The sequence below is a fragment of the Xenopus laevis genome, chromosome 4S (assembly GCF_017654675.1).
Source record: "Xenopus laevis strain J_2021 chromosome 4S, Xenopus_laevis_v10.1, whole genome shotgun sequence".
Lineage (NCBI taxonomy): Eukaryota > Metazoa > Chordata > Amphibia > Anura > Pipidae > Xenopus > Xenopus laevis.
Window position 1 is genome coordinate 92,862,418 of NC_054378.1, and position 23,957 is coordinate 92,886,374.

Consider the following 23,957-nt stretch of genomic DNA (forward strand, 5'->3'; position numbering starts at 1 on the left):
TTGAAACTCAATGTTCTTGATAATATTCACATTAGTTCAGCAGACCTTATCTCTGTTTGCTGCTGTCATTTCTCCTTCCCAGCCCAGCAGACACAGCTATACCTGCATAGTTTGTGTTCCTGTTAGTTTGTGCTCTTCTTAAGCTAGAATTACAGCAGGCTGACATTCCTTGGCAGGCCCAGCCCAGACTGGCAATCTGTGGGTTCTGGCAAATGCCAGAGGGGCTGCCATAACATGCCATTGAAAGTCAATATTTAGTGGGCTGGTGGGGAACGGAATGGGCTCCTCTGTACTTGGAATGCCAGGGCCTATTTTGACTCCCAGTCCAGACCTGTACCTGGGGTACAGAGGCAGTCACTAGTTGCAGTAGAGGCAAATAAATCCACTGGTAACACAACAAAGACACAATCCGTGTAATGTGTACTTAGTTTCTGCTACATTGTTTTAGGAGAAGCACAGACTAGAAAAGGATTCACAGGAACATGTCAGCAGTCCAGCAGTAATGTAACTAGCACTTATAGCTAATCACAGGGATGCTTAACCTTTGGAATTCTATCCCCTGGCTATTTTCCTTTCTGATGTGAAGAAGTACAGCTTGTATACAGTACAGTGTATAAGGGCAGCTTGGATTCAAGCACTAGGGTTAGATGGTGACCATCCCTTGGGGGTGAGAAGACTGGAAAAGCAATGAATGTGATAAGTACAAAGTAGACTTGCATGTTTAGCACACACTGCACAACAGCACGTGAACCCCGACGTCTGCTCTGTGTGTGGAGCAGCCAGTGCTTCCCGGTATAGACATCTATGCAGTGGTGTAACTAGATGTTACTGGGCCCCACAGCAAATTCATTATAGGGCCCCAACATATCCAGAGGTTCAATATATATTGAAATTGCTCATTAATCAAGGCCTAGTGGGCCCCCATGCAGCTGCAGGGTCTGCTTCTTCTGTAGTTATGCCTCTGCATCTATGAGAGTAACGTGTGTTTAGGATCACTGTGTGTATTTTAGTCAGACCACCCTGCGAGCTGCTACTTTTTTGCATGAAGTCAGAGAGGGGCAATGTCAGAGACGGGCAGCGACCTTCAGCCCACTTGGCCCCAGTGCTGTTGTAACATGCGGCAGGAAGGAGCTTGTGCTACGTGATGTGTGTCTTGTTTACAACAACCAGCTGACCAGCTTGGAGCACAATGATTGGCCAATGAATCCTCCACACCTCCCTCCCTCTTTCAGCAGCCCTTCACTCTCCCTATTCCATTCATTGCAAAGGCCAGGGCCTCTGCACATCAGATGGGAACACCATGGCAGACAGAAGGCTCCCAAAACACAGGGACATTCTGTGTCTGTTTGATGTGGATGGGACCTTAACCCCTGCAAGGGAGGTAGGTAATCGCCACACTTTCTTCTCACATGGGCCTGGTAGTGAAACCAGTGGCACCTCTGGGGTTAATAATGTGTGAGAATGTTTCCCTTACAAAATATGCAAGAGTTGACTTCTGATAACAGGGCTGTGCAGCTGGGTGCTACACGCGTGTGGGTGCCTTCAGTCTCGCAGTGTACTTTATACATATATATTTATTGCATGGAAAAGCATAGATATTGGAATTTGTTATGTGTGCGGGTGTATGAGGTTTGTTTAATGATAGAACTGCACTGTACACACTCCTCTCATAGTGCATGTTCTCCAGCCTGAGATATCATAGAAATAAGTATATTATTATACAACTTAAATAAAAGTGCAACCAAAAGGAGAGGCAACAGCAGCAGCAGCAACACACACAGAGTTGCCAGGGAGCCAGCTTGTAAGATAGGAGAAATGTAATTTTACATTCAGTCACATTCCACTCAGCGGCCGTCATTTCTCTCTAATGCAAGGGGTCCCCAACCTTTTTTACCCATGAGCTACATTCAGAAATAAAAAGAGTTGGGAAGCAACACAGGCATGAAAAAACTATCTGGGGTCCAAATAAGGGCTGTAATTGGCTATTTGGTGGCCTCTGTGTGGACTGGCAGACTATAGGACAGTACACCTGGTTTTTATACAACCAAAACTTGCCTGGAAATTAAAAATAAGCACCTGTTTTGAGGCCACTGGGAGCAACATCCAAGGGGTTGGTGAGCAACATGTTGCTTGAGAGCTACTGGTTGGGGATCACTGCTGTAATGCAAACCAACACTGGCTGCTGCTGTACAACAAGCACTCGCCTTTGTGCTGAATTAAATCATCAAAACATGTGTAGAAATGTTACCTTAATAAATAAGGACATTTATTTCCTGCACAAAGTTAAATGAAGCCCTTTATTAGAAGAGAAACATCTTTACAAATGTTGACCTTCTGTTTATAACTGTAAAGGCGCAGCTGTCCAACTTCCATGCCTCTAGGGCTATTATCCATATATATATTTATTTATGCTTTATTTATATAGAGCTGACACGTTTCCACAGCACTGTTATCTGTCCCTGCCTCAGTACAGTCCCCAGCACACACACTGGTGTCAGTTTTATCAGGAGCCAGTATGTTCTTGAGGACACTGGAATATGCAGACATACAAACTCCCTGCAGATAGTGCCATGGTCGAGACAGAGTTGTAGTTTTAGCAAATTCTCCCATGTTGACTTTCTTAGAATTAATGTATTGTAAAACTTAAAAGGAATTAAGAATGTGTGTTTACACAGTTTGCATTAATTCTATACATTAAAGATGCAGTATTCCCCTAAACATGAGGATATAATAATTATAGTTTTCTTATAAGTGTGTCTAGGGGCCCATAGGGGGTTATTCTGCCCCTATGGCTTTAAGGTCCCTCCCTTTTCTTAGTGTGATTGGCCAAGAGGGGTAATGACAACTTCCTGCCATACTGCAATATAGTGTGTGTAAGGAGTGGCCTCTTCCTCTTTGGCCTCTGGATGCTGATCCAGCTGGGTGTGCCCAGGGGAGCCTGGGTACAGAAAGGCCCAGAAAGGATTGTGTCCAAGTCGGAGACCAGGCAAACCGGTGAATGAGGAATAGAAAGTGACAGGTGAGCTCCCAGTACTAGTACTCTCTAGGAGTGTAAGATAGTCAGGGTTGAGCTAAATAAGAGCAGTTCTGAGCTCCAACATAGGAGTGATAGATTGGAGGTATCTCTCCCAGGCCATATTGCCTGTAGTATAGGGATCCCAGCTGAGAGGGAATCAGGAGAGATGATTGCCCTGATCCAGAGACCACTACTGGAATATGTCGCAGAGGTGAAGTGGGATGCCTGGCAAGTCTGTCCTAAAGGAGTGTCAGCATGTGTAAAGCTGCATGTGATGTGCTTGTGCCTTTTTCCTCTGATTCACTGTGAAGTGAATAAACCTGAGGACATTGTCTATGACTAATAAACAGTTCTTTGTTTGCATCATAAGAACCTCCTGGCACCCAATCTTTTGTATGTTTGTATGCACAGTAGCTTGAGTGTTGTAGTTGCACTACACCTTTAGAGGGAAAGCTTCCACATAGCGAAGGCCCGGATCCTGAAGAGAGAGTCAAATGTAACCCATGCTCTGCTCACTAGCTGGAAAGTGGAAGTGTGGTGTGGATAGCCCAGACTGGCGTTACATGTGTGATTTATATTGCTAAACACAGTGTAAATATAGGGTGTACTGTAGTCTGTCAAATGAAATTATTACCTGTCTACCTTGTGCCCCAGTTGCATGTGTAATGTAATAGGAGGATCTGTGTATATAATTCTTCATTGGACATAAATCACCCGGCAAAACTTAGCTTGCCAATTTTGTTATACTGAATAGAAACTGGCATCTACCCACAGCATTAGCACTACAGCTATTTATTGAAATTGCACCAGTAATGTAATCTGCAGTGGGTCCAGTACACTTTATGCAGTTTAAGTATACGTTTAGGGTCGGGCCATAAAAATCTGTTGCTGTGGGACCCAATAACCTCTAGTTACAGTAATGATAGTTTTGATCAAGGTATTGGCAAACAGGTCACATAAGGTCTCTGGCTTTGGAGTGCATATGCAGTTCAGTTTTCCTTGGTGGGATATTCTGATGGGCACAATACGTGATCAAGCTGTTAGCACAGGGGTGCCCAAAAGTTAGATCGGAATCTACCAATAGACCTTTAGCTGGCAGCCATTCTGTGTTTACACAGCAGCTTGTTTATATAAACTTTTGTAGAGTTTCTGAACAAAACACACCAATTTTACTAGTGCTGCACAAAATTACATTATATTTTCATTACTTTAAAACATTTTCATTTTTTGGTGTTCTGTTCCTTTAAGGATTATCGAGCATGTTTATGCAGTTGGTAAGTTCAGAATTCAGGTTCGGACTGCAAGACAAGTAGTTTATATCAACATTGTATGACTGCCGTGAGCCTTCCAACTTTGTCATTTCCATGCAAAATGTTGGAGAATTAAAATGAAATATGGATATCAAGATACATTTAAAAAGAATAATTTGCACGGGAATTAATAGGGAAATTAACAGAATTAATTTCTAGCTTCTCTTTAATAACTGCTTGCAAATTAGGAATCCAGAATGACAAAAAGCAGACTGTTTTCTTCACATTAAACTTTGTTCCCTAAATATTCATTGCTATAACTAGACCAAAGAGCTTTGGCTCCCAATGTTGGTGAGACAAACTACCACATCAGTATTGATGTACAGAGTTATTCTCATAAAAGACCAGCTTACACAGGCAGAGAGAGAAAAGACAAGGAGCTGTTGCTAATAGCTAATTGTATTTGGCATTTTGTAAAATTGTATTTTACATTTTGTAAAATCCTGCCCATAGCCCTTTTACCAAAATGGACTCTCCCTTGCTGCCCCTAGTTCTGCCCAGTTAACTGCAGAGAGTGGATTGTAGCAAGATTTACAGGGCATGTCCAATGATACAAACAGGGACATCTGCTTTATGTTGTTGAAAATAGGGCTTGTTTATAACCACAGGGAAAGGTGCAAGGTCCATGTTTTTGCCTTTTTGCACCTTGCTCTTTTTTGACCTAATAAAACATGTTTTCACTTTTGCAATATGGAAGTGCTGCAGCTAGGGTTACCACCTGGTAACAGAGGCCCAAAATGCCTCCCCCCCCCGCAGGTACAATAAATAGTGATAGTCACCACCTATATATTTCTAAAGCATCTTGTCCACAAATGATAGGGCGCATTTCTATATGCATACAAGTGTTTTTTTTATATGGAGGTCCAGATATGGCATACGGCTGTTATGGTTACTGCGATTAAAATAATATTATAACCCAATCTGTAATTATATACACTACTTTCTGTTATAAAGGAGGCCAAGTGTCATATGTACAGTTTTGTTTGCACTGCATTATCATCCGTTACTGTAACTGTTTAGTCTGGTTAAAGGAACAGTAACACCAAAAAAATGTAAGTGTTTTAAAGTAATGAAAATATAATACACTGCTGCCCTTCATTGGTAAAACTGTGTGTTTGCTTCAGAAACACTACTATAGTTTATATAAACAAATTGATGTGTTGCCATTGGGGCAGCCATTCAAGCACAGGATTCACAGTAGATAACAGATACGTTCTGAAGAATCCCATTGTATACTACAGAGCTTATCTGTTATCTGCTGTGTATCCTGTGCCTTTTCTCCTTTTTCAGCTTTGAATGGCTGTCCCCATGGCTACACAGCAGCATATATATATATAAACTATAGTAGAGTTTCTGAAGTAACACCCCAGTTTTACCAGTGCAGGGTAACAGTACATTATATTTTCATTACTTTAAAACACTTTAATTTTTCTGTGTTACTTGTTTCCCTCCAATAAAACAAGATTAAACTGCTGGATTTTTGTCAGAAGAAAATTGCTATATATTTACGCTTTACATGGCAGCCAACAGTGCTTATAAAAATAATTACCATTTTGCCAGGGTCACATATTACACCTTTCCAGGTTTCCATTTGAAGGAGAGGGAGCCTTGTTTACTGGCGACACTGAACTGATGAGATCAAAAGGTGTTGGTACACAACGGGTTAAAACACTCCCTATGAAGTTGAGCTGCATTACTCAACATAAGGTCCCCAGTTGTTTTTGAGCCTGACTTTCTAAAATAAGATGTTATTCCATTAAATTTGAATAGTAAAAATATTCAGTTTGCATGAAAACAATGTTGCCAAAATTCTGTATGAATTTTCTGTTGTTTGACATTTTGTCAGATTAACATATCCACCTCCTTACAGTGACCTTTTGCTTCATGGCCATCGCAGTATGCTCTGCCATCAACTGCTTTTATAAATGAAGCTTGTTTCTCCTTGCAAAAAAAAGATACAGATTAAATAACATTAAACAGAATGGTGACGCTAAATACTACTATTTGCTAACAATGGTTTGTCTAGCAGATTTGCTGTGTGTATACTGTAAATAGACGGGGAGTTCAAAAGGGGTGCAATCTGATATGTTTAAACAGACTACTGTAGAAAAACAGCATGTTCTGTACTGGAATGTGTGCAGTGTTATGCATGCTCTGAATTCTGACGTGTGTGTTGTCTTGTGCCTCGCTGTATAAAAATACATTAAAGAACATTAAAGGGCACATTTAATATTGCTATGTGCTAGAAGTGCTGCAGAATTACATGCCATACACAGCACACAAGCATAAGGGGACACAAGATTAAGATTCCCCTGGGGGAACAACATAGTGCAAAGGGTATATTGCATTATTTTATACAATTGTTTTATATTTTCTGTCCAACTTGCAGCTCTCCGGTTGTTGTTGAACAAGGACAAAGGGCTTTAGCAATGGGAGAGCAGAAACAAAGAACTGCTCTCATAACAAATCCGGTGGTTCTGCTCACGGTCAGGATGGGCTCTCGCGGAATCTGCACAGAATTTTATTTTTTCTCACCACCAAAGTGAATGCCATGAGCAGGGGAGTTTTGGACCCTGCAGCAACCCTGAGGTGGCTACAGAGATTCTGTCCCAATTTACCTATCCACACTTAAAGGGGTTGTTCACCTTTCAGTTCAGTTGGTTTCAGACAAATCACCAGAAATGCAGACTTTTTCCAATTACTTTCTATTTTCGATCTGTGACAGTTTTTCTAAAATTGGAATGTAAAGTGTCATTTTCAGCTTCTAAAGCAGCTCTGGGGGGGGGGGTCGCCGACTCTTTAAAGGGATACTGTCATGGGAAAAAACATTTTTTTCAAAATGAATCAGTTAATAGTGCTACTCCAGCAGAATTCTGCAATGAAATCCATTTCTCAAAAGAGCAAACAGATTTTTTTATATTCAATTTTGAAATCTGACATGTGGCTAGACATTTTGTAAATTTCCCAGCTGCCCCATGTCATGTGACCAATGGTCATGTGAGAAATGGATTTCAGTGCAGAATTCTGCTGGAGCAGCACTATTAACTGATTCATTTTGAAAAAAAAATTTTTTCCCATGACAGTATCCCTTTAACTGTTCTAAATTGATACATTTAGTTGATACATTTGCTATACATTTGCAGAATCCCTGAGTTTCATTACAGGTGGCTGTACAATAGTTGCTAATACTCCAGAGATGCTGCTGAGAAATGTATCAAGTAAATGTCGCAAAATTGTAACAGTCTGCGCCTGAATTACTGAGCTGCCAGAATTAACCACCAGACACAGTGACATTAAACTTTAAACTTAGATTTTGGGAAAATGGTAGAAAATGGAAAGTAGTTGAAAAAAGTCTTTATTTCTGGTGAACAATCTTTACATTATCGGAGGAGGTGTGATGGGAGCGCAATCATGCTCTCTGCACTGTGAGAGTCAAAATACCAGTTTAAAAATCTGAATTTTTGCTCTTGCAGTTACCAGGAGCAGTGTTTTGCCTGGCCATGAGCAGTCCCAATTTACTATATGGTACATCACAGACAGGAGAACTAAACATAAAACACATTGGCCTGCAATCGCTTTGTTTGTATTATTCAGGCTATGATTAATAGGAGAATTGGTGAAGTCAGGCAGCCAGAAGAGTGAGTCAGCCTGTGTTTTTTACGGTCACATTCTGACCTTAAGGGATCCTATTTCATGTACAGTTTCACATACACAACTGATGGGTGTTTAAACAGCACAAGAGAATGAAACAAAGCAGAGGCAATTAAAGAGGAATTAACTGATCTAAACAATAAAAATGGACTGTATTTTAAAGGGCCACGGTATCTTACCTTGTTTAGTACACATACATGCTGGCATTATTATTACCTCTCCATAAAGGGGATTACAACGCCATTGGAAAGCTATTTTAGGTTAGGTCGACTTGTAGTCAGCCAGCCTGAGACAATGGTAGCTGAGCAATTTTAAAGTTGGCCAAAGATGTACCAATAACCTTAGATGAAATTTGGATTTTTAGTTTTTCCTGGCTTGATGATCACGACTGATATTTGTAGGGCTGCTATCAGAAATAACAATTTTCTTGGCCCTCGCCCACCCCACACCACAGTAAAAAAGCTACACATTCATCCAAGCTGGTACAGTAAAAACACCCTCCACACAAGTTATAAAAAGCCATTGGTGGTCAGGGCATCCCCACAGGTTAAAAAAAATTAATTGGTGGCCAGCCCCCCCCACAAGTTATAAAAAGACATGGGTGACCAGAGCCCCCCATGAAAGTTAAATAAAAAACATTGGTGTCAGGGGTTTAAACAAAAGACCATTGGTGTTCAGTGGAACTTACCTTTAAAGGTCTTCTTCATTTTCCTCTTGTTCCGTTCCTTCTTCTCTTCTTCGGCTCGATTAGTCAGCTTCAGGTCCTTTCGGTGGCTTTTGGGTCCTTTTGGTGGCTTTCGCGGATTTGGAATCCATTCATCAGCTTTGTGCCTTTTTGGCGGCTTTTGGGTCCATTCGGCGGTGGCTTTCATTGGATTTCACTTCTTTGCGACTTAAGTGGGGAACGGTTAATCCAGGAAGTGTAGCACCGCCGGGCCCCACTTCAAGCTTAAAAAAACTATGGGTCCGGTACACCTGCTGTGCCCCTCTGATGGCGGCCCTGGATATTTATGTATCAAGGGTATAATTCAGTTTCTCAATTAGGAAGGTTTTATAAATGTAATCTGCCAATGCAGTGTTAGTGTATGATGTAGCAGCAGATGAGAAGGTGAAGAGGAGCTTGAGCGCCAGTGGCCTCAGGGAAAATGCTGCTAAGTTTCCTACAGCTGCTCCTCATGCACTTGACTAGGAAACTCATTGTAACAATTACTAGCATTGTCAAGCAGATAATGATTGGTAACTTCTGCATTGATAAAGTGCTCCACACCATACAGTTTCCATGACTGCCTAAGGCAGTTTGTGTCCTGTGGCTGAATGGGTTGTCATCAGGGTTATCTATTTTGGTTGCTGTGGTTCTTCCTGAGTCTTAAAGTATAGAACATAGAACAATATAGATCCAAATCTGAAGAGCCGTTTCCTTGTATTATATAAATTATACTAGAGCAGTGATCCCCAACCAGTGGCTTGTGAGCAACATGTTGCTCGCCAACCCCTTGGATGTTGCTTTCAGTGGTCTCAAATCAGTTTCTTATTTTTGGATTCCTGGCTTGGAGGCAAGTGTTTGTTGCATAAAAACCAGGTGTACTGTACTGAAAGCCTCCTATAGGCTGCCAGTCCACTTAAGGTCTAAAAAAATACCAACAACCACAGCCCTTATTTTGCATCCGCAAGGACTTTTTTAATGCTTTTGTTTCTCCCCAACTCTTTTTATATTAGAATGTGGCTCATGGGTAAAGAAGGTTTGGAATGAGACCCCTGCACTAGAGGTTACAGAGATCTTAGGGACAGATCAGTCTATAGAAAAACATTATACAAATCCCAGAATCCAAGGGGATTCTAGAATATTACAGATTAGAAGATCACAGATTGGGCCCCAGCTCTTCGATATTGATTGTGTCCCTCTGTTCTCTAAACAATCTTACATGCAATCTAGGTTTTATCTTATTTTGTGCTCTTTGTCATTTTTCCTTATGCCCAATGCTTTTTACAGAAGATAGACCCAACAGTCGATCGGTTTCTGCAGGAGCTCCGCCAACGAGTGAAGATTGGAGTGGTTGGAGGATCTGATTATTCTAAGATTGCAGAGCAGCTTGGAGAAGGAGATCAGGGTAAGGTCCATGAATGAATTGTTTAAAGGGGTTGATCACCTTTGAGTTAACCTTTAGTATGATGTGGAGAGTGAAATTCTGAAAAAAATTGCAGTTGTTTTTAATATTTTATTATTATTTGTGTTGTTTTTAAATTATCTAGGTTTTTAAGCAGCAGCTCTTCAGTTTGCAGTTCCAGCAGTCTAGTTGCTATGGTCCAAATTACCATAGCAACCATACATTTATCTGAATAAAAGACTGGAAAATGAACAGGGTGGGGCCTGAATAGAAAGATGAGTAATAAAAAGTGGCAATAACAATGCATTTGTTGCCTTACAGAGCATTTGGTTATTAGTTGGGGTTAGTGGCCCCCATTGAAAGCTGGAAAAAGTCAGAAGAAAAGGGCAAATAATTAATAACTATAAAAAATTACCAACTGAAAAGTTTTTTAGAATTGGCCAATTTATAATATACTACAAGTGACGGTGAAGCACACCTTTAAATCTTTTCGTCTGAAGGTCTCCAGTTTAGTATTAATGTCCTAGCCAGTTGCTAGGTCACTGACCATAGCAACTGGGAAGTGGTCAGATTTGCACCCCTGAGTGCTCTTGCATTTCTGTCTGGGGGTCTAAGTAAATGATTACTATAGATATTTTCTATGGTATCATAGCAGTTTTCTGGCCACACTCCTAATAGAGGTACATACTTGATAGCTTCTTTTGTTTCCAATGGCTGTGGTGTTTATCCCCTCAATTTTTTCTAACCTGTATGGACTGTTTCTGTACCTCGTCCTTGGTACTAGCATTCAAATTGAAGATATAGTTGGTGAAACAGTCCAAGGTAGACGCAGAACTTTGCTGCAAAAATTCTTTATTCACACTGTGTGTGTGAATAAAGAATTTTTGCAGCAAAGTTCTGCGTCTACCTTGGACTGTTTCACCAACTATATCTTCAATTTGAGTACATACTTGATGCCATTGTGACTTTGGGAAAAGATTAGGAAAATAGAAGAAAACTATGATGTTTTTAGGCAAATATGAGAAGACTTGGAAAACAGAATGTGACAAAGATGATAAATATACCGACCTGTATTCTGTAGTTAACCAAAATACTTTTTTTTATTGGATCAAATAAAACAACAAATAAGTCTCAGATGGCCCTGGAATAGATGCAGGTAGCAGCAATTTGATTGGAGCAGGAAGGTGTGAGATACAGGGTGGCTGAGTGAGAGCATGTTTACCTTCTCAAATAAAGTCTTTAGATTTGTTTTTTTCTGTGAAAGAGTAAAAGCCTTTGGTTTATTATGTTACCTTCTCCCCAGTGATAACTATTTATTGACTTACACACAGTGAACTGTGCCATAACACAATAATATCTGCAGCCTAACAATAACAAGCCCATGTGGAGTCCAAAGGTTGCTGGTTACCAGGCTATCATATGTAGGTTGGAATTACAGGGTTTCCATCCAGCAAAAAAAAAAAATGAGTGATTAAATTAACTGGACACTGATAAGTCACCTCTCGTCTTCATTAGACATGAGCAGTTGATAAAGGGAGCTTTGAAGCTTGTCCAGTTTACATAGTAGTATCTCCTGTTGTCCAGCAGAACAATGTCTGAAACAAATATGTTCCTTTAATTGGCTGCAACCTATAGCATTACGATTAGTAGCCAATAGTAAAAACCTGCCTGTAAGGGCAGAGACACACGGTCAGATTCAGGGAGATTAGTCGCCCGGCAACAAATCTCCTCTTCTTCAGCCTGAATAATATCCCTGAACTGCCTCCCCTACCTTCCCACCGGCTAGAATGTAAATCACTGGAGGGATGGCACTGGGAGCGCTTAGTTTTTTGAAGGCACCCCGAAGTTTCCTCCTGAGGCCCAGACCTTGATCTGCCAGGCCCCCCAAAAAATTTTTTGTGGCTCTGTGCGCAGGCTTTGGTTTTCATTCACCTGCCATTGTGCGCATGCACGCCATGAGCCTGCTTTAGGCGTTGCGCGGGCCCCATTCACGCATGTGCATGGGGACTTTGGGGTTTGTAACCCGGTGGGCCAATAATGTCCAGTCCGACACTGACATAATGTACAACATTTCAAGCCTACTCATTCAGCTTCAATTATCCTTTAATTAAATCCACATATTTCCCTTTGTAGTGGTTTCGAAGTTTGATTACATATTTGCTGAAAACGGAATTGTTCAATACAAGGATGGCAAACTTCTCTCCAGACAGGTAAGTGCAATAATACTTTAAAAGCAATTAAAGGGGATGTAAAGGCAAAAAGTGAAAACCCATTTTTAGTTTCTTTATTGAAAAAGAAATCTATCACCTGTAATGCCCTTAATATCATCATTATCCTGCAGACAGAGCAGCAATGGACCATCTAAAATGTCCTATCCTCAGCAGAGAAAGTAAAACCAAGGGGGAATTTTACTATCTACAATCAGGTTTCTAATAAAAACAGTACAATTTTCTAAATTAAAGTACATTGGAGATAGGTTTCCTTCTCATTAAAGAATATAAAATGGGATTTCATTTCTTTGTCTTTACATCCCCTTTAAGATTCCTAGCTTAGGAACAAGTAATAATTCTATGTCTGATTAGCCGATATACACTGTAAGCTCTAGGATAACACAGTTTGATTTCTATACTGACAAAGGACAAAATTGCTACAATGCAGTAAATAAAACCAGCCAGCAATTAGCTTTAATGTTCTAGTTATGAAGGCTATACCCCCAGACAGTAGCATCTTTATGCACAGTGTTATCTAACGGTAACAAACCATGTACCATGACTTTGTTTTAAGGCCATCCAGAACCATCTTGGTGAAGAATTGCTCCAAGATCTTATTAATTTCTGCCTCATGTACATCGCTCTGCTCAAACTGCCAAAGAAACGGTGAGTATTTATGGGGATATGGTGGAGGTCTTTGGGGAAGTTGCTGACAGCTCAATATTTTACACAAGTGAGGTTTAGAAAAAACCTAAGTCCAGCTTTTTCTGAACCACATTCACATGACAACTCCCAGCATGCCAGATGCTAGTTCAACTTCTCAGGAGAACAATGACCCAATGTTTTCTATAACAACTCTGTATCACTCGCCTTCAACACCAGTACAAACTGCCCTCATTGTACTTGATTGATCTTTCATGCGGATCATGAAATAATTCTGCAAGATTAAAACAAAATACAGTTTGTTTAGACACAGCTTTTAGGTTAACTGTTTACTTAGTAACAATTTAACATACTGTTAGGTTGAAAAAAGACACATGTATATTAACAGCTATTATATTACTGACTATATAAAAAACTTTTTGCTGATCCAGAGGAAGGCAAAAAAACTTTAAGACTTTCTAATTTTATTTATTTTCTGAATATTAATAAAAATCATTAGAGAGATTATGATATGATCCCCTTATATATTGATACATAGTTATCATTATCATATCTCTCCACAGGGGCATAACTACAGAGGAAGCAAATCCTGCAGGTGCAGGGGGGCCCAGGAGGTATAGGGGGCCCCATAAGGCTCTAATTAATGAGCAGTCTCAACATATATTGGTACAAAGGACAAACTCTGCATATGTTAAAATCTAAAAAGAATTTTCTGTGGGGCCCAGTAACATCTATAGTAGTTTCGCCACTGTTCCTCCTCAAGAGCCTCTTTCTCCAGTTACATAGTTAGTTACATAGTTAAATTGGGTTGAAAAAAGACAAAGTCCATCAAGTTCAACCCCTCCAAATGAAAACCCAGCATCCATACACACACCCCTCCCTACTTTTAATTAAAATTCTATATACCCATACCTATATTAACTATAGAGTTTAGTATCACAATAGCCTTTAATATTATGTCTGTCCAAAAATCATCCAAGCCATTCTTAAAGGCATTAACTGAATCAGCCATCACAACATCACCCGGCAGTGCATTCCACAACCTCACTGTCCTGACTGTGAAGAACCCTCTACGTTGCTTCAAATGAAAGTTCTTTTCTTCTAGTCTAAAGGGGTGGCCTCTGGTACGGTGATCCACTTTATGGGTAAAAAGGTCCCCTGCCATTTGTCTATAATGTCCTCTAATGTACTTGTAAAGTGTAATCATGTCCCCTCGCAAGCGCCTTTTTTCCAGAGAAAACAACCCCAACCTTGACAGTCTACCCTCATAATTTAAGTCTTCCGTCCCTCTAACCAATTTAGTTGCACGTCTCTGCACTCTCTCCAGCTCATTTATATCCCTCTTAAGGACTGGAGTCCAAAACTGAACTGCATACTCCAGATGAGGCCTTACCAGGGACCTATAAAGAGGCATAATTATGTTTTCATCCCTTGAGTTAATGCCCTTTTTTATGCAAGACAGAACTTTATTTGCTTTAGTAGCCACAGAATGACACTGCCCAGAATTAGACAACGTGTTATCTACAAAGACCCCTAGATCCTTTTCATTTAAGGAAACTCCCAACACATTGCCATTTAGTGTATAACTTGCATTTATATTATTTTTGCCAAAGTGCATAACCTTGCATTTATCAACATTGAACCTCATTTTCCAGTTTGCTGCCCAGTTTTCCAGTTTAGACAGATCACTTTGCAAAGTGGCAGCATCCTGCATGGAACCTATAGTTCTGCACAATTTAGTATCATCTGCAAAAATAGAAACAGTACTTTCAATGCCCACCTCCAGGTCATTAATAAACAAGTTGAAAAGCAAGGGACCTAGTACAGAGCCCTGCGGTACTCCACTAACAACACTGGTCCAATTAGAAAATGTTCCATTTACCACCACTCTTTGTAGTCTATCTTTTAGCCAGTTCGCTATCCAGGTACAAATACTATGTTCCAGGCCAACATTCCTTAATTTAACCAGTAACCTTTTGTGTGGCACTGTATCAAATGCTTTAGCAAAGTCTAAGTAAATCACATCCACTGCCATCCCAGAATCGAGGTCTCTACTTACATTCTCGTAAAAAGAAATTAAGTTAGTCTGGCAAGATCTATTACGCATAAAAAAAAAAAAAAAAAAAAAAAAACAAGTGTAAACAAGTTTATTATGTACAAGGACTCTAAGGTTCTTCTCCATTATGGATTTACCTAGTGCAGTCCCCAAAAGGGTGTTAGTATAATTTGGTCACCTATGTTTATAAATTGGCCTATAGCTATCAGACTAGGGGGCTTTCTTTCTTCAATAGCAGTTTCATTAGGTGTAAGTGAATATTCACTCAGTATGGCCACCCCTTGTATTGTTCCAATTGCTTGGACCAACAGCCTAAACAATGTGAACTCGAGGAAGGAGTAAAGAGAAGTTTCAACTCATCTTTACTTCCTTATCTACCAATACACTGTGAACTGCACATCAGCATTGGGAAATTTTCAAACCTGGCCAAATGGTTACCTGACCAATATCAGCCGGCATTGACTGCTCCAACATTCATGTACTGAAAAATGGCCAAGAAATGGCCAAAATTTGATAGTAAGTTTCATCTGTTTAGGTGCAGCCAACTTTACTGCAATTGAGGCCCAATCCCAAATATATCAATCACAGACACTGCACAATGAGAAAATCATTGTACGACATACGTTTCCTGTAACTGTGTACTTACAAGCTGATATTTAATCCCAGTTCATTGTAAGGCTTGCAGGTTACAATGGATATAAAAATGAGCATTGTAGCAATGTAGCACCTCAAAGGTTGGCAATGATCTCTATATTATTATCAAAATAAGAGAGAATATATATGTTCCAGTACAGTTCCATTTTTTTTACGTTTGTTTGCACAATATCTTGCATGGCACCACCGTCTAATGATTACATTCTATATATTTAGAGACTTGGGGGTATATTCATCAAAGAGTGAAGTTAGAGATCGCCACAGCCTGCCACCACTCTACATTCATTTCTATAGGATTTTTAAAGGCGTGTTTATCAATTGGTGAACTTTCACTATCACCACAGTCCTCTAGAGTGAAATTCCACCACTTTCCATTGATTTCTATGGGATTTTTAAAAGAGTATTTATCAATGGGTAAACGTGAAAGTTCATCCTTTGATAAATATGCCTTTCAAAATACCATAGAAATTAATGGAGAGAGGCGGTATTTCACTGTAGTGGACTGTGGAGATCTTTAACTTCACTCTTAGATAAATATACCCCAAAGCGTTAAAGGACAACTATACCCCCAAAATGAACACTTAAGCAACAGATAGTTCATATCATATTAAGTGGCATATTAAAGAATCTTATCAAACTGGAATATATATTTAAGTAAATATTGCCCTTTTACATCTCTTGCCTTGAGCCACCATATCGTGATGGTCTGTGTGCTGCCTCAGAGATCACCTGACCAGAAATACTACAACTCTAACTGTAACAGGAAGAAGTGTGGAAGCAAAAGACACAACTCTGTCTGTTAATTGGCTTATGTGACCTAACATGTATGGTTTGTTGGTATGTTTGTGAGTACAGTGAATCCTACTATCCCAGGGGGCGGCCCTTATTTTTTAAAATGGCAATTTTCTATTTATGATTACCCAATGGCACATACTACTAGAAAAGTATATTATTATGAAAATGGTTTATTTACATGAAGCAGGATTTTACATATGAGCTGTTTTATGCAATATCTTTTTATAGAGACCTACATTGTTTGGGGGGTATAGTTTTCCTTTAAGGCTGTTAATCAAGTAATGTTATTACAGTATAATGCCAGGCATGCAGAGAGCCAAGTAGAAACAGTTCTTTGCCCAAAGGCCTAACTGCCAGTGTGGCTAGTGGGTTTTAGTTTCTAACATTCTGGCCCATCTTTTGCAGAGGAACATTCATTGAATTTCGCAATGGAATGCTCAATATTTCACCCATTGGACGAAGCTGCACTCAAGAAGAAAGGATTGAATTCTCTGAGTTAGATAAGGTATGCTACCAATTAGTAAGGGCCTGGAAAATAACATTGGCATCACCTGATGATCAAAAGGATAAACTAAAGTGAGATAAAAGATTAGGTTGGAAATGATTCACTTGATGCGTGGGAGTTATTGTACCAGCCAAGGGTACTAAAGATCTTTAAAGGACACGTAAACCCTACATTTTCTTACCTTGTATATAAGTTGGAGAGTTCTCCCCCACCTAAACCTCATCACTTGTACTGTATATAATCCCTGTATTCGCCATCACATCACAAATAGCAGATTTCATGTGCAAACAGCACTGTAAAGTTCATGCAACCAAGAATGCAGGCTTGCATAGGCACAACTTACTCTGAGAAATAATCCTGCTTGGATTGAACACTGTAATTTAATTTCCATTTGAACAAGCAATGATGCTTGAAAGTAAAAATGAATTTAGCTGGGGTCCACAGCCTTCCTTTATTACTTGGAGTTTGCCTAGCATGGCATGGCTTTCAGTGCTAGACAGGGGTGATCCTACCCAATTTGCGGCCCGAGGCAGCCTTTGTTTTTGCCACGTTGCTAGTGCACAATTGCGCTCTCTGCAGTAGAAGAGCCAAATTTCCGGGTTTAAAACCGGAAATTCAGCTCTTAGTTACCAGGAGCGGCATTTTTGCCTCAACTCACCTCATTGGCGGAGGAGTGCCCCTGGTGCTAGATGTAATTAGCTACAACCTTATGTTTCTCCACAGAAAGAGAAAATCCGAGAGAAATTTGTAGCTGCACTACAGAGAGAATTTGCAGGGAAAGGTCTGAGATTTACAAGAGGTGAGGATCTTTGTTCTTTTAACATTTGCTTGTGCTTTCTCTTTTCATATAGCTCACACTATAAGTCAAGGGTAATTTTGACCCTAGCAACCAGATTGCTGAAACTGCAAACTGGAGCGCTGCTGAATTAAAAGCTAAATTACTCAAAAACCACAAATAATAAAACATTAAAACCAATTGTAAAGTGTCTCAGAATATAACTCTATACACCATACTAAACGTTAATATAAAGGTGAACAACCCCTTTAATCCTTTGCTTGTCCTTTCTGTGCATTCTGTGGCTATTTTTGCAGTGATCTTACTGGTTTGTCTGGGGTTAATGGAGTGCTCATTGGTCATTTTTACACTGACCTCACTGGCATGTCTGGGATTATTATGCTAATTATCCACTTTCTGTAGTAATTATCAGTTTTACTTAGTGATTATACTGGCATGTTTAGGGTTAAAATACAAATTCTCCATTTTATGAAGTGATTATACTGGTATGTCTAAAATGTGTGGGGGCACCCCCCCAGTGATTAACCATTTCCTTGTTCAGTTTTCCTTTAAGGGCCCTTACACACAGGCATTTTGAGTTGCGCTCCCCTGCATTACGGTTTCATTCGCTCTGCCACAGGGGAGCACAGGAGTAAATGTACGCCATTACTGTCAAGGGGGTTGTACTCACACACAGGCCCGGACTGGCAAATGCCAGAGGGGCTGCTATAAGGTGCCATAGAAAGTCAGTATTTAGTGGGCTGGTGGGGGCTGTTTGGGTCTCTGTGTGGGCTGATTGGGCCTCTGTTTACCTAAAATGGCAGGGCCTATTTTAATTCTCAGTCCGGACCTGCTCACACAGACGCATGTAAGCGCCGAACGCACGTTGAGATGCAGCATGTTGCATTTTACCAGCTTTCATCACTTACATGCGTCTGTGTGAGTACTGCCCCCTTGACAGTAATGCCGTACGTTTACTCCTGCGCCCCCCTGCAGCTGAGCGCATGAAACCGGAATGCAGGGGAGCGCAGCTCAAATTCCCCTGTGTAAGGGCCCTCATAGTAACCTAGAGTCAGCTAGAGCATTTGAACTTCACATGCTTAGAATGCACTTGTGTTCCCATGATAAAAATATAACCGGTCCAACTGCATTTGTATATAAAATAAAATGCATTGCCTCGGCTTCTTCTTTGTTGCTAGTGCCATCTAGAACATTACCATTAGTGTCTCATCCTCCCTATCATACCTCCACTCCAACATTCTCAATATATTAGGTTATTAGCTTTTACTTTTTTTCCTTGTAGGGGGAATGATCAGTTTTGACATCTTCCCTGAAGGCTGGGACAAACGCTGCTGTCTGGATGTTGTAGTAGCAGAAAAATTCAGCAGCATTCATTTCTTTGGCAATGAGACAACTCCGGTGAGATATTTGCTTTCATAGCATGATACTTCCATGCCTTTTTTTCCCCATTATTTGAATACATTTTTACAAGACTGGATATTACATAAACAAATTTAGCACGGTGCAAAAGCCAATTGCAGCCCCTAGATTTTGATTTTGTTTTTTGGTAAATGCCGTAACTACAGGTATGGGATCCGTTATCTGGAAACCCGTTATCCAGAAAGCTCTGAATTACCCGTAGACTCCATTTTATCCAAATAATCCAAATTTTTTACAATTATTTATTTCCTTTTGCTTTGTAATAATAAAACAATATCTTGTACTTGATCCAAACTAAGATATAATGAATCCTTCTTGGAAGCAAAACCAGCCTATTGGGTTTATTTAATGTTTACATGATTTTCTAGTAGTCTTAATTAATGGAGATACAAATTACAAAAAGATCCGTTCTCTGGAAAACCACAGGTCCCGAGCATTCTGGATAACAGGTCCCCAACCTGTACTAATGTCATTTTTAAATTATTTTCTTTAAGGCAAGTGTGTGCTGTAGAGACAAGGGAGTCAGTGCATGTCCAGACAATGTACCGTATATACAGGGTCGGACTGGACATGGGGGGCCCACCGAGTTACTAACCACCAGGGCCCCTCCCCCATGCATATGCATGAACATTGGCGTGCATGTGCGAGTGCCAATATTGTGTGCGCAAACGCCGATGCGCATGCACTAATGGCACCGCAATTCATTTTATTTGGGGGCCCTGAGATCGGGGGGCTGGGTCAGCGGGGGCCCATGAGGGTTTTTTCCCGGTGTCCCGCCAGCCCAGTCCGACACTGTTTGTGTGTGTGTGTGTATATATATATATATATATATATATATATATATATATATATATATATATATATATATATAGATATATATAGATATATAGATAGATGCTTGGGTGTCCGCACTCTGTCTTTGTCGAAGGTGAGGTGGACGATCAATTAGATCCTTGATAAAGGTATATATATATATATACAGGGGTGCGCCGCCAATGAGGCGAGCTGAGACGCTCGCCTCAGGCGGCAACGCCGGAGCGGTTTCCAGGGGCGGCAAAAAGCCGCTCCTGCACCTTTAAGAGCCGAATTTCCGGTTTTTAAACCGGAAATTCGGCTTTACGAATGCGAGAGAGCGCAATTGCGCTCTCCACATTAGTGTTCCTGCCTCCCCTCCCGACAGGTAAGTCGGCGAGGGGGGGCGGCATTGCAGGAGCCCTAAGGTACGAATCGGCGCTGTATATATATATATATATATATATATATATATATATATATATATATATATATATATATATATATAGAGAGAGAGAGAGAGATTTCATCACAGTTTGCAGCCTCTGCTCCTACATGCACCCCTGCAATATCTGTACAAGTGTTGTGAATCTGGTGTTACATTTATGAGTAGCAATAGGGGAAATCTGTGAGCCTGATCTGCATATTAAGGGCTCTTACACACAATTGAGTGTGCAGGAGTAGACGCACTCAATTATTGTGAAGGAGGCTGTACTCACACAGTACAAACTTGCCAAACGCAAGTGGGACGCAGCATGTGGCATTTCAGCTGCGTTCGGCGCATACATGCGTCTGTGTGAGTACAACCCCCTTCACAATAATTGAGAGTGTCTACTCCTGCAGGGAGCGCAGGAAAAACCACCAGTGTGTAAGAGCCCTAGGAAAAGTGCAAAGTAATGACACTGATGCAACTGCAACCCCTTAGTTAATAAGCCTCACTAAGGTCTTAATAAGGGAAAATCACTGTTACTGTTGCTTCAGCACATACAGTTCTATGGCATATGATTCAACAAGAATGGAGTATGTAAAAACCTTTAGTATGAAAAAGTCCCAGTAAAGCAACATTTATTAAATGACTTATGCTGAATGTCAAAAACTAATCCATATATTCACATTTTATGACCACAGGGTGGGAATGACTACGAGATCTACACTGACCCTCGTACAATAGGACATACTGTGCTTTCCCCTGAGGACACTGTACAGAGGTGCCAAGAGCTTTTCTTCTCAGAAAGAGACAATGAAGTATGATTGGCTTCTAGGACCATGTTACCTGCAGGTCTGACCTACTTGTGTAAAAGGCACAAAATTGTCTTTTTCTTGTACCAGGACCAAATAGATGCTGTGATAGGAGACATGGACTGTTCCATGACAGATAATCACAGGCAGAACCAAAAGCCACCACTTTATGTTTGTTCATCTACTTGAAAATATACCTTTATATGGCCCTATTGTAAAGATTGTCTGCAGTACTGCAGAAACACAAGAGGGATCTATAGTAGATGTATACCGGTGCATTGTATCATTAAAAAAGGTTCTTGATGACAATTATACAAATAGGGAAGAAAGGCTTAAGGAAAACCTATGTTTCACTGACTATGAGACTTTTCTTCTGGTTGCTGGGAATGTTACCCTTGCTATAGAGCAATTCTCACACTGTGCCCTTCATAATGAAAGCATATGTTGATATTCAACAACATAATGGAGATAATGGAGAACACTGATGGAAGTAGTGTTCTGTTATGTTACACATCCACTCACTCCAGCCTTTATACATTACATATTTGGCTAAACTATATTAGAAACATTTTTTTATTTTACATCTATTTACCTAGCTTTTATTTTTACACTGGACAATTCCTTTAATGATGGGCTTCTGTAATGACAGTTTGTAAGAGAACAACAGATTCGAGGCTAGTGTTTATAGTGCTTAATGTTGTTACTTGAAGTTTATTCCATTCAGACACTGTGAAGCAAATGAAATGGGAATACGATTGCTGTCTGGCTGGTAAAAGTGATCTTTGTTGCCAATTAAAATAATAGAGAAGAATATGAACAGCAATGGGAAGGCCAGTATATTTTTTTGCATAAAAGTGGCAACCCTATCTCACACCCCTAAACCGGGAAGTGAAAGTTGAATGGACGTATATGTTGCAGCAAATACATTACACTACACAAGTCCAGGGAACCTTAATAAAATAAAATAGAGTTGTTATATTGCCCTACACATGAGCCCAGTGTATAGTTTATGTGCCAAATGTTAAGAAATGTAGGGGGGAACCCGGGTACCCAAAAAAGTTTTTACGGTCTTTTGCAGCCTATCACTCTGTAAATGTACTGCTTAACATACTGGCACAAATACTTCAAATAATGACAGGCATAATCTCCAGGAAAAGAGTGGCCTCTAGAGGTTTAGTATTTAATGTAAGATGACTGAATGCTTGTTTAGTTTTATCAAGTGCTATCTCTGTCATTTAACACAGTTGTTTTGCTGGGTGTCATCCATCCATCTTTATACAGTTATATAATGTTCCAAACAATGGGCATGCATGTTTAGATCTACATGTGAATATTATTGATAGTATAGCCTCTGGCATCTACTCTTATTAAAGGAACAGTAACACCAAAAAATGAAAGTGTTTTAAAGGAATGACAATATAATGTACTGTTGCCCTGCACTCAGGACCGCTCCTGCCATGAGGAAAGGTGAGACCCTCGCCTCAGCCGGGAGTGAGCGGCCAGTTACCAGGGGCGGCAAAAAGCCACCTCTTGTAACTTTTAGAGCCAAATTTCCGGGTTTTAACCCATAAATTCGGCTTCACTAGTGCAGAGAGCGCAATTGCACTCAATGCACTAGCAATGCTGCCCCCTTTTGACCCCCCCGACACTGAATCATAAGTGCAGAGCGGGAGGGGGGCGGCATCTGGGCTGCTGCCTCCAGCGGCAGCAGCCCCAGGATCGCTGCTGCCTGCACTGGTAAAACTGGTGGGTTTGCTTCAGAAACACTACTATAGTTTAAATAAACAAGCTGCTGTGTAGCCAAGGGCAGCCATTCAAAGCTGAAACAGGCACAGCATACATAGCAAATAACAGATAAGCTCTAAAGAATACAATGGGATCCTTTAGAACTTATCTGTTATCTACTATGTATCCCGTTCTTGAATGGCTGCCCCCATGGCTACACAGCAGCTTGTTTATATAAACTATAGCTGTGTTTCCGAAGCAAACACACAAGTTTTACCAGTTTAGGGCAACAAAAGATTATACTGTCATTCGGAGAAGGAATGCAACCAAAGCAGTTTATTGCCAATAGATAAGCCACAAAAGTGCAAGCTATAACACTATATTTATTCTGCAGAATGCTTTACCATACCTGAGTAAACCATTTTAGAAGCTCTCTGTTTGTTTAGGATAGCAGCTTGGTGTGACATCACTTCCTGTCAGAGTCTCTCCCTGCTCATTTATATCTCTGGGCTCAGATTACAGCAGGGAGGGGAGGAGGGAGAGGAGCAAACTGAGCATGCTCAAGTCATGCCCTGGCGGTTTAAAGGACCAGTAACATCAAAAAATTTAATTGTTTTAAAGTAATAAAATATAATACAGTGTTGCCCATCACTAGTAAAACTGCTGTGTTTGCTTCAGAAACACTACTATTGTTTATGTAAATAAGCTGCTGTGAAGCCATGGAGACAGCTATTCAAAGGAGAAAAGGCTCAAGTTACACAGCAGATAGCTAAAAAGCTCTGTCTTTCTAATGGTGTTGTCTGTTATCCACTATTTAACCTGTGCCATATAGCCGTTTTTCAATTTCCACCATTGCTACACAGCAGCTTGTTTATATGAACTATAGTAGTGTTTCTGAAGCAAACAGGTCAGTTTTACCAGTGCAGGGCAACACTACATGATATTTTCATAACTTTAAAACACAAGCTCAAAACAGGAAGTCAGATACAGAAGCCCATGTTTACACAATAGAAGGAAAGAA

The 23,957-nt window shown here is 40.3% G+C and overlaps 1 protein-coding gene across 1 annotated transcript; it reads left to right on the forward strand.

The window, feature by feature from the left end:
• The first annotated feature begins 1,243 nt into the window (after positions 1-1,243).
• pmm2.S (phosphomannomutase 2 S homeolog) lies at positions 1,244-22,171 on the forward strand. The gene is given in 8 exon segments (NM_001092472.1): positions 1,244-1,381; positions 9,968-10,085; positions 12,216-12,292; positions 12,867-12,958; positions 16,866-16,965; positions 17,689-17,764; positions 19,044-19,159; positions 21,101-22,171. Coding segments are annotated over 8 exon segments (783 nt in total). The 5' UTR covers positions 1,244-1,300; the 3' UTR covers positions 21,224-22,171.
• The last annotated feature ends 1,786 nt before the right edge of the window (positions 22,172-23,957 follow it).